Raw genomic sequence first — 12,180 nt, 5'->3', positions numbered from 1 at the left:
AGGTCAACAGTAGAAACACAGCTGACCGGGCGCAGTGGCTCATGCCTGTAATCCCAACACTTTGGGAGGCCGAGGCAGGTGGATTGCGAGGTCAAGAGATCGAGACCATCCTGGCCAACATGGTGAAACCCCGTCTCTACTAAAAATACAAAAAATTAGCTGGGGTGGTGGTGCGTGCCTGTAGCCCCAGCTACTCGGGAGGCTGAGGCAGGAGAATTGCTTGAAACTGGAAAACAGAAGTTGCAGTGAGACAGGATTGCGCCACTGCACCCCAGCCTGGCAACAGAGTGAGACTCTGTCTCAAAAAAAAAAAAAAACCCTTTAAAATAAATGTTTGGCTACATGATGCAGCATATTAAAACACCAAGTTAAGTTCCTAGCGAATTAACTACCCTATAGTTACCTAATCTGTTGATTAACTTGCCTAGACCTTGGAAGGGAATACCTCGAGATTAGGATCCCTGGTGCTTGTGATCACTGTCCACAACAAGCTGGAGAGGAGGCAGGTCTCCACAATCAAGGCCCTCTTTCTCCAAGGGACAGCCACTTGCTTCCTTGAAGGAGAGGTCCTCTGAGTATAAAACACGTGGGCCAGAGCGGGCCAGAGGCAGGACACAGAAGAGTTGCAGATATACTCCTCAAAGATTTTTAAAACTTTAAATTAGTTATCGATTGTTTAAAATTGAGACATGACAGAAAAATCTGAATTGCAGAATTTTTGTTTAAAATAATGAAGGGGGCTGAGTGTGGTGGCTCACGTCTGTAATCCCAGCACTTTAGGAGGCTGAGGCAGGTGGATCACTTGAGGCCAGGAGTTCAAGACCAGCCTGGGCAATATGGTAAAGCCCTGTCTCTACCAAAAATCAGCCAGGCGTGGTGGTGCACGCCTGTAATCCCAGCTACTCGGGAGGCTGAGGCAGGAGAATCACTTGAACCCAGGAGATAAAGGCTGGAATGAGCCGAGATTGTGCCACTGCACTCTAGCCTGGGTGACAGAGTAAGACTCCATCTCAAAAAAAAAAGAGGAAGAAGAAGAAAAGAAGGGAGAAGGGAGAAGGAGAAGAAGAAGAGTGAAAGGATCTGGCAACAATGAGGCTGGGGTGGAGTCAAAGCTGCCTTATTGAAAAACAAGTACATCATGCCCAGTTTGCTGTGACCATGTTTGTGAACACCTACTTTATTTGCCATTACTGAACCTGCCCAGTCCTGTATGCCTAGCAGTTTGTGAACAAGGGTAGCCATGAGCCCAGATGAGAGTCTGAAGAATAATCACACTTGAAAAAACACGTCTTTATGCAGGACACACACTCAGTACCAAGTTTGGTCTGGGCATTGTCTGCCTAAAGCCTATTTCTCCTGAAATGTTTTAGTAGGAAAAATGAAACTGCAAGGGAGAGGCAGACACAATGCTTTTTGATGGCTAACTCAAGCCCATGTGACATAGCCACACAAGTTATGCACACCATCATTTTCATTAGGACCTACTAGACTCTCCATGTGGTTTTTTCCCTGGTTTTTAAGATCATTTATATAAATACTCTTGTGGTAGGTGTGATCAGTGTATGCTACCATCTGTTTCCACAGATATGTGAAAGCATTGTCGCTTTTCAAGCATTTCAAAACCAAATGGAAAACCAAAGGCATTAAAAACAAAGTGTTGTTAGGGTAAATGGCAAACAAACTTGAGGAAAGAATGCCAGTTTAGAAATCCAAATTCAAATCTGTCTCATACAACTTGGCCATCCAAGATCCTTCTGGATGTGGTGATTGGATCCATTGCAAATATCTACATAGCTGTCAATGACTGGCAGATTTCAAGACTGAACTAACGCTGGGAAAATGTCCATCAGATGATGTGATTCACAATGGGCCCATCACAGTAATATTAAGACAGAGCAACTCTCATTGGTAAATTAGTCCACATGGTTAGGCATTAGAACAAATGCCCTAACTAACCTAGGTACCAATGAGAATGCCAGATTGATAACCATCAAGAGAGGCTTTACTTATTTTGGCTGCCCACCTTGAATGTCAGGGATTATTTGTATGAAAAAGCCAAATAATGGTCACAGAATATTTTTAAATTGGTTGCAGACATAACACAGAAACTTCATTCCTATGACCTCTACTTCATTACTTTAGTCCCCCTGCTTACACTCGTTTATTTGTGGCCACTGCCTTCTGGCAGAACATGCAAAGAGAGGTAAGCCCTCAGAGTATGCCATGAGCATTTTATACATGGAAAAGTGGAGAGGCAACCTCTTTTACTGAAACATCACCTATACTCCTTAGAAATCCCTGGAATGACGAGTGTCAGGCCAGACAAACAGACTCAGCTCTTCTCACAGAAGGCAGGCAACACACTGGGCACTTAAAAAGCATTCGCTGTTGTGTGTGCTTCAGAGTCTTTCTAGAGTGCCAGATGCGTAACACGACTTAATCACCAGTCTTCCAATATAAATGGAGACAATTTCTTGAGCTTTCACTTCAGAAGCTGGCTGAATTAAGTTACAATATCTGTATTATAAGGCTGCTTGAAGACACTACAGAATAAAGAAACTAGCTTGTGAATTTGGTCTCTTTCAGCACAGAGACCCAAATATTGGTCATTAAAATGGATGTAGGTGAACAGTGTGGGGTAACCATCATGGTTCCAGGATGGCCAGAAGTCATAGATGGCCCTCGCTCAAGGCTCAAGGAGTGTGTAGACTCTTCCTCAAGGAGACTGTGATCACTGCCACCCTACATTTTCCAGCAGTGGGGGCACCATACCTCCCCCTCAAGGTCTCACTTGTTCACTAAGTCTGAAGTGCAATGGAATGATCTCAGCTCACTGCAACCTTCACCTCCTAGGCTCAAGCCAGCCTCCCACTGCAGCCTCCTGAGTGGCTGGGACTACAGGTGCATGCCATCATGCTGGGTAAATTTTGTTTTTAGAAACGAGGTTTTGCTATGTTGCCGGGGCTGGTCTCAGACTCCTGGGCCCAACTGACCCACCCACTTCAGTATTCCAAAGTGCTGGGATTACAGGTGTGAGCCACTGTGCCCAGCCCACTATGCATTTTCAATGAAGAGCAAGGGGTAACATGTAATCTCCCATACAAATGTCACTTAATGTTAAAAAATATTCCAAACTATGTGGGTTCTGTATCAGTGATTTGTCCCCAAGACTTCCATCTAAAATCCTAAAAACAAAATTTAACAAAATAAACCTCATCTCCACTCTAATCAAATTCAATGTGGTGATGCTGTCACCAATGTCAGTTATACTTTACCTGAGGACAGAGGGCTTCTAACTGGCTTGCAGACATTCGAACAAGCTTTACACCTTCTTCATTATTTGAGATGGAACAGGCCAAGTTGGCAACCTATAAACATAAAAAATAATATTTAAAGATTTTTCTCTTTTGCCTGCTGAGGAAAACACACATACCTGGCCCTACCTCTGACCATTCCGGAAAAGATGACGACAGCACCAAGGGTGCCTCCCTTCTCGCAGCCTGATTATTTACTTAAACGAGTACACATTTTTAACTCTGCACAAAGCAAACTACACAGACTCATAACATATATCACATTGCAGGTTGGTGCCAAACCTTGTAAGATCCCAGAGCCTGTAACTCACAGGCTTTGCACAGCCTCTAACCCGCCTGAACAGTAATGTCAGAAAAAGTTTTTTCTAGTATGGGCAGTAAGGTGAGAAAAGCTGAGGAATTGAGGGCATCAGGGAAGAACTGCTGTTATCCTCAAATAAAAATATGTTTTGCAGTGTTCTTGAAGGAAGGAAATAAAAAACTCTAACGTGCTATTCTCATTTGACAGGGAATAGATATTTAACTTAAGGCAAGGCAAGATGAATTTTATTTAAACTCCATGCAATTTTTCAAATAAAAACAATTACATGAAGACAACATCAAGATGGACCAAAAGCAATCATTATCAAGAGTGGAAAAGGAAACTGATTATGTTCCATAGTTAAGAGCAAAACTGCTCTTCAACTGGGTTCTCAAAACATTGACAGCTTGAATCTCTCCTGGCTGATTTGGCTTAATTTGAACTGAAATCTTTACGCTTCTGTCCAGTCATCTCAACGATACAGCTCATGTAGCCAGGGACGATCTTTCCAAGTTGTATCATACTTCCTTTGCTGAAGCTCTGGAATGTTACTGTGTAGCGACTGCTAAGGTTGTGATTACTTATCCATGTTTCTAAATGAACAGGCTTGCCAATTCCATTAGCAGTATCTGGGAGCAATTGAATACATGGTACTGAGACACATCTTTACCCCAGTTGCAAACTGAGTTATGAATGATAAAGGTGTAGGCAGTTGAGTATCAGAGGCACTTTCTGGGAATTTAAATGCTAGCGTAAACAAGGGCAATGGCAGTAACCTTTGATTTTCACTCTTCCACCCAACTTAAGCATATAAACACATCAGAAAAATTATACACTATTATGGCAGTTGTTTGTAGTTTTATGGCTAAGGATTATCAGCTTTCTGTAAGACTGCTAACTATCAGAATCCTGCAATGCCCAAACACAAAGAAACAAAAGAACTTAACGTGCCATTTAAACATAAAAATGTAAGGGAACTGGAAAGTCAGATCTCTAATGTTTATGAGTCCTTCAAAATCACATAAAGAAGCAACACTTATACTCCCTGAAGCTTACAGTTCCACCTTCTCTGTCATTGGGACCCAAGCAAAGAGACACTTCTTTTCAAGATGACAATCTACAGAGATGACTGGGGATTTCTATTTGTTTGTTTAAAAAAATCACTGCAAAATATGACCTAAGATAAATTTTGTAGAATGTAAGACTTAAAAAAAAAGGAAATAAAAATATTCATTGAAGGAGAAAGCTTGAATTAGATGTATTAATGAAGAGAAACCTACAACTTCCATTGCTTCACTGCCTTAAGACAACATTTTGAACAAACATAAAATTTGATGATGATCACTGGAAAAACTAGCATTTTGGGACTAACAAAGATCCCTGGTGAGGTGCCCAGCACCCTGCCTATTCCCATCATTTAGGAGGGCAGCTGAATGTTGGATCCAGGACAGTCAAGACAAGCCTAATCTTATTTCAAAGATTCTATATTTAGAATTCTATAATTAGAATTTAGAATGGAAAATATTTCTGTATCCTCAATCTTATGAATCCTTAAAACTCAGAAAAATATTTAAATTAAGAAAAGATTTTTTTAAAAAGAAGCAGGATATTATATAAGTACTCTCTACATCAGACACATGATGGTAGTGTGTGGCTAAGGCTTAAATGGCTGATTCATTTAAAGCATCTTTTCTGTTTCATGATTACAAACACTAGCAAAACAAAGCTTATGGAAGTCTTGTTCTTTATTTTAAAACATTATTTAAAAATATTTCTGGTGTACTGTTGAAACAGTAATGTTCTATAAGAGCACTATGCCTATTTTCAGGAGACCTGGGAGGAGGAAGGAGTGCCTGTCACTAACTGTCTTCTCCAGATGAATGGGCTTCAATTCACCTCCCAGGGACAGGGCTACTCACTTCTAACAATGACAAATGTGCAAATGCAACATTAAGACCACAGCTCTCTGAGGCTAACCTCACATACTAGTGTCAGGCCTGACTACAATTAAAGGAGAGGGTAAGAAGAGGAGCTTCCTAAATGCTTCTTTCTGTGGAAAATCTGGGGCTCTAGAATGAAGTGACAATTAACAACAAGACTAAAGAAGATCCTGAGGTTAGAATGAGAAACACTCTGGGCTGGGTGCAGTGGCTCCCAGTACTTTAGGAATCCAAAGCAGGAGGATCACTTGAGGCTAGGAGTTTATGACCAGCCTGGGCAACATAGCAAGACCCCATCTCTATCAAATAAAAAAATTTAAATTGGCTGGATATGGTGTCATGTGCCTATAGTCCTAGCTAATTGGAAAGCTTAGTTGGGAGAATAGCTTGAGTCCAGAAGGTTGTGGCTGTGGCAAGCCATGACTGGGCAACAAAGCAAGACCCTGTCCCAAAAAAAGAAAAAGGCCAGGTGCGGTGGCTCATGCCTGTAATACCAGCACTTTGGGAGGCTGAGATGAGCCGACTGCCTGAGGTCAGGAGTTGGAGACCAGCCCCTGGCCACATAGTGAAATCTCACCTCTACTAAAATTATAAAAATTGGCCCAGCGTGGTGGTGCATGCCTGTAATCCCAGCTACTTGGAAGGCAGAGGTTGAGTGAGCTGCAATCGTGCCATTGCACTCCAGCCTGGATGACAAATCGAACCTCTGTCAAGTGGGGGAGGGGACAGGGGAAGGGGAACACTTGGAGCAGTTAACTTCCACAGACAACCTAACAGAGTCAAGACTTTGTAGAACAGTGAGAAATATCTCTGGATTTGTTAGGAGAATAAATTATCTTTGCTACCAGTTACTTGTATTAGCAACTAAAATGTCTCTGATTCCCACTATTCGAAAAGGTGGGCTGAGACTGACACCACAACCGCTGTTTGACCTCAGACAGCCCTCTTTTGTACCATCTGTGCCTACTGTGTGGAAGTTTGGACCCTGTGGAAGAGTGGGTTTCAGAAAACATGCAAACACTCTGCCTTGGGTTTTGCTGGTTTCAGGAAAACCCAAGCTCAAGTCTGAGCCATTGAGGAAGACTCACAGCCCCACTGTGTCAGATCAACAGATGAGACACCTGTACATGACAGACAGCTTTTTCAGTCTTTTAGGAAGGCTCTACCTTTACTCCACAACGGATGATCTTTACTTAAAGAAAATTTGTTAAATGAAATTTCATTTAGGAAAAAAATCCCATTATGACTTTATTTCAATCCTGCTCCTTCTGTAACCATGATGACTATTTTCCTCTACTATACATAGATTTATGACTTACTGAACTCAAACACAAGTTGTTTCCTACTTCCTTCAGTAACTGCTCCTGGATTCCCATTTGGCTGAGTTCCTCTTACCCTGGAATGTTTGTAGGAAGACAAGATAAGATTTCTTTTTGTTCTTGATAATAAATTAATCACCAACTCTCATAACAGCTTATACCTGTTGTTGGAGTAAACAATTAAGAAGAGATGTGGGACAGGGAACTCTGAAGTCTAAATAATGACCCACCAATGCAGCAGCAGGCCAAAGGGACAGAGCTCAAAACATACATCTCTTCCCTTGTGCCCCTGGATCAAGCTAACACCTGAGTTTTGTTCTTTAAAACATCTGAATGCCTAAAAGTAAAAAAATAACAATAAAATAAAAAACTCAACTTTTACAAACTTGTCGTACATAAAGTGAGAAGTCCCAAATACAGGTCATATACATTTCAGAGCCACTCAAGAAGTTTTTAACAACTACTTCCAAACCCACAGGGGAAATGATAATAGGCACCTTTCCAATTTCCAGGGAAAGGTGTTGGTGATCTTATTAGGAGCAACAAGAGATCACACAATACTAAAAAAATGAAGTATGCACTTCATTTTTTATAACAGAAATATTATAAAATATATATAGATTTTACATAGATAAATAAATAGATAATAGAAAAATTCTACAACTAGATTGTGATGGTTGCATCGTTCTGTAAACTTACCAAAATCTGAATTGTATTCTTAAAATCTGTAATATTATGGTATGGAGATTATGCTTTAACAATGCTTTTCCACTTTTTAATGCAGAGCTAAGAGAAATTCTCAGAGGCTAGAAAAGAGAAAGCAGAACTTCAGAGAAGCAAGCAATCACCAAAAACAGGTGTTTCTTCTGGTGGGTGGGTGGGGGCTTTTGGGGGAGGTACCATTTCATGATGAGAACTTGGGTTTTTAATGGGCCCAAGGCCCAGGGCCCTCTCAAGGTAGATGCCTTAGACTGGAGACTTTGCACAGAGCTGGAACAGGCAACAATCCTAGTAAGTCATCAACCTTAAGACCGATCAAGAAAGTCTATCACGAAAAGAGTAGGGTATTTGTCAGTCTAAGCATTCACTCGCTTAGGGAGGAAAAGAAGAAAAGGCCCCTATACTCCACTCCAAATTCTAATCAGAAGCTGGCCTTCTGCAGGGGTTTAGGTATAGCAATTATGTTATCTATATGGTCCAGACAACTTTTACATTTGAGAGGTCATGTATTAGTAGTACCTCTAAGCAGGTGGCAGAAGCAAATATAAATTTAAAATTTCCCTCATGGAAGGTAATGTAAACACAGGTCTCAAAGAATTCCCACAACAAAATTTCAGGAATATGAACTCACAAATTAAAAATAAAAACAGAACATATACAAGGAAATGAGCCATCTTGGGCAAGAGTAAGCAAAACCACCACCTGTGGAATCAGATCCATAATGATGCAGATACTCAAACAATTGAAAATGCAATATTAAAAACATATTTATCTTAACAGAAGAGTACAGATTAGGAAAAGACATTCAAAAATGACTCGTCAGATTTGAAAAGGATCAAAATAGAAATTCAAGAAAAAAGTGATTTCTACCATTTCTAGAAATTTAAGATAATACTGACTTAAACTCAACTGAAAAGAGAATTAGTAACCTAGAAAGTCAAAATGAAGAAATTCTTTAGAAAAACCAAGACATTTTTCATATATATATATATATATATATATATATATATATATATATATACACACATATATATACATTTTTTTTTTTTTTTTTGAGATAGAGTCTCGCTGTTTTGCCCAGGCTGGAGTGCAATGGCATGCTCTCGGCTCACCGCAACCTCTGCCTCTCAGGTTCAAGCCATTCTCCTGCCTCAGCCTCCCAAGTAGCTGGGATTACAGGTGCACACCACCATGCCCAGCTAATTTTTTTTTTTTTTGTATTTTTAAGTAGAATCGGTGTTTCACCATGTTGTTCAGGCTGGTCTTGAACCCCTGAGCTTGTGATCCACCTGCCTCAGCCTCCTAAAGTGCTGGGATTACAGGCGTGAGCCACCGCACCTGGCTTAGGAAAACCAAGACATTTTCATCTTATGGAAAATGTGGAAACCACAAAAGAATTTAAGACACATGCAAGATAGCCTGAGAAAGTCTGCTATATAACTACTAAGAATTTCAAAGGAAAAAACAGAGAGAATGATGGGAAAGACAATACTGAAAGAGATAATGGATGAACACGTTTCAGAAAGGATGAAATGTTATTTTCAGACTTGGGAAGACAAATTCCAAATAGGGCAAATGAAAAGAAATCCACACTTTAAAAAGCTTTAGGATAACTTTTTTTTTTTTTTTTGAGACAGGTTCTCACTCTGTCACCCATGCTGGAGTGCAGTGGTGTGATCCTGGTTCACTGCAACCTCTGCCTCACAGGTTCAAGCGATTCTCCCGCCTCAGCCTCCAGAGTAACTGGGAGTAATGTGCGCCACCACATCAGCTAATTTTTTTTTTTTGGTAGAGACTGGGTTTCACTATGTTGCCCTGGTTGGTGTTGAACTCCTGACCTCAGGTGATTTGCCCACCTCGGCCTCCCAAAGTGGCGAGATTACAGGCATGAGCCATTGCGCCTGGCCAGGACAATAAAGATTTTTTTAAATAGCCAGAAACAAATGATCTATTTAAAAAGGACAGTAAAAGTGACCGCTGACTTCTCATAGCAACAATGCAAGTGAGAGACAAGGAAATAGTATCTTCAAATAACTAAAAGAGGGAAAAAAAATCATTCCAGAAGAACTATATATTCAATAAAATTATTTTTTCAACTAGAACAAAATAAGGATATTAAGACAAAAAATAAACAAAAAGTTCTGAAAGCATTTACTTCTAACAGATCTCCTCTTCCGCCACTAAAAAGTTTCTAAAGAATATACCTCAGAAAACAAAAAACCAAAACAAAACAAAAAGAATATATCTCAGGAAGGAAAGTGATCCCAGAAAGTGGCTTAATATGCAAGAAGAAATGGGAAGCAAGAAAATATATCAAGTGGGTAAATTTAAGCACAGGTTGAAAAAAAAATTAATAAAGCAGTTAACAGTAGTGTCTAACTCATGGGGCTAAAAATCAAAAGAACCAAAATACTGAGTAACAATTATATTAAGTTAGAGAGTAAAGTTAACTGAAGTTAAGGCATGCTAAGATTCTTACATTGTTTCAGAAGGAGAAAAGATACTTAATAACCTCAACCTGTGAGTTAAAAATGCATGCTAAAATATCCAGAGTTTCTACTAATAAAACAGTCAAGGGTGTAACTTCCAAACAAGAAGGGGGAAAAAAAAGAAGGTGGGGGATTCAATCAGCCCAAAAGAGGGAAGAGGAGTTAGAAATAAAGAAGGGGGGGTAGAAGCAGAGGGTTCTCTTAAGAAAGAGAGAGAGAGGCCGGGCGTGGTGGCTCAAGCCTGTAATCCCAGCACTTTGGGAGGCCGAGGCGGGTGGATCACGAGGTCGAGAGATCGAGACCATCCTGGTCAACATGGTGAAACCCCGTCTCTACTAATACAAAAAATTAGCTGGGCACGGTGGTGCGTGTCTGTAATCCCAGCTACTCAGGAGGCTGAGGCAGGAGAATTGCCTGAACCCAGGAGGCGGAGGTTGCGGTGAGCCGAGATCGCGCCATTGCACTCCAGCCTGGGTATCAAGAGCAAAACTCCGTCTCAAAAAAAAAAAAAAAAGAAAGAGAGAGAGAATAAAGTGTAATGGTAAAGATGCATCCACATGTCAGTAATGATCATGAATGCCCTGAGTCCTCGGTACTCCCAACATTGTCACTGGGAAGCTGAAGGCCACAGAGTTAGTTCCTCACCAGATCATAGCTGTTTTGACTCACATCTCAGTGGCAATTCATGTTAGAACCTAGACTTTCTTCATGGGGGGCACTTACAAGAAATAAAAATCATATGGAATCTGTCACAATATTTATTATTAAAATGTTGTGGACCCTATTTAATCATGCAATGTCTCATATTAATATAAAAGATCCACGTAAGAATTCTTTTTGAATATGTTTAGGATGAGCTTATTTCCCATGAGTAAATGGTCGTATTTCCTTCATTCTAAAGAGCAGAACTACACAACCAATTGTGTTTCATCTTTTGACCGCTGCTACCAGTAAGTTCAGTCCAAAATCCAAACTCGAGCATGGCAAGTTTAATAAACAACTGTCTACTATTTTCTTGATCTTGATGGTGAAACCCTGTCTCTACCCACCCCCCCGAAAAAAAAAAGTTGGTGTGGTGGCACACACCTGTAGTTCTGCAGGCAGTACAGGAAGCATAGTAGCACTTGCTTCTTAGGAGGCCTCAGGAAGTTTCCAATCATGGTGCAAAGCAAAGGTGGGAGGAGACATATCACATAGTAAGAATACGAGCAGAGGGGTGGGATGCCACACACTTTTAAATGACCAGATCTCATGAGAGCTCATCACTATCACAAAACAGTACTGGCTACAACAGATCCACCCCCTTGATTCAAACACTTCCCACCAGGTCCCGCATCTAGCACTGGAGATCACAATTTAACATAAGATTTGGGCAGGGACAAATACTCAAGCTGTATCAAAAGCTGTATCTCTTTTCTGGAACAGAGCAAAGGTTGGGCAGAGTGCTTCTTTGGTCATGCCTACCAGTGCTTCAAGAGAAAAGAAGAATCCTGATAACCCCTTGAGAACACGGTTCACCCAACTGCCTTTGCTTGATCATCCCAGAATTTGACAAGGTGGTTAAATTCAGCCCAAAAAGCTTATTTTTGGTTGAAGTGTTAAAAATAGTACATGTAAGACAATTTTGTCTGAAACAAAAGTAAGAGTCTAAACTTACAGACCCTTGAAAATATGAGAAAATCAAGCTCAGTATGCTTAGAATTCTTCTGGAATCCAACGTCAGCATTCTCTCCAAGGACATCTAACTTCTCTTATGAAAACATTCCATAATCTGAGAAAACTGAAGCTTCATTTAAAATTTGCTTTCTGCCAGAATATCAGCCTACAGCATCATACAGAAGCACTGAGAAAATACCCAAGATGTCACAGGTAGTCATATAAGGTCAGTGCTTAATTCAAACGCTCCTTACAGAGCCTTTTCAAGGCCACGCTACCACACATTATCAGAATACTACAGAATAAAGCTTAGAATGCAGATCATTCAATATGCAGTTAAAATATACATTACAAACCAATAAGGGCATACCTTATGAAGTCCCAGCTAACAGGAAATACTGTGTGTGTCAGGAGGTGGGTGGTGGAGGGGGCAGAGGTATA

General features: G+C 40.5%; 1 protein-coding gene across 3 annotated transcripts in view; it reads right to left on the bottom strand.

Annotated features, from left to right (window-relative positions):
• The window catches only part of CTNNA1 (catenin alpha 1), a 176,839-nt gene that overhangs the window by 24,997 nt on the left and 139,662 nt on the right, over positions 1-12,180 (bottom strand). For all 3 annotated transcript variants that reach the window (XM_012475556.3, XM_012475610.3, XM_012475682.3), the window contains one exon: positions 3,276-3,368. In XM_012475556.3, coding sequence (XP_012330979.1) covers positions 3,276-3,368 — 93 coding nt within the window. The remainder of the gene's footprint in view (positions 1-3,275; positions 3,369-12,180) is intronic.

The sequence above is a fragment of the Aotus nancymaae genome, unplaced genomic scaffold, assembly GCF_030222135.1.
Source record: "Aotus nancymaae isolate 86718 unplaced genomic scaffold, 86718_ANA_hifiasm-v0.15.2.pri h1tg000064l_1, whole genome shotgun sequence".
Taxonomy (NCBI): domain Eukaryota; kingdom Metazoa; phylum Chordata; class Mammalia; order Primates; family Aotidae; genus Aotus; species Aotus nancymaae.
The sequence above is the reverse complement of the archived record's forward strand: the minus strand, read 5'-3'. Positions and strand labels throughout refer to the sequence as shown.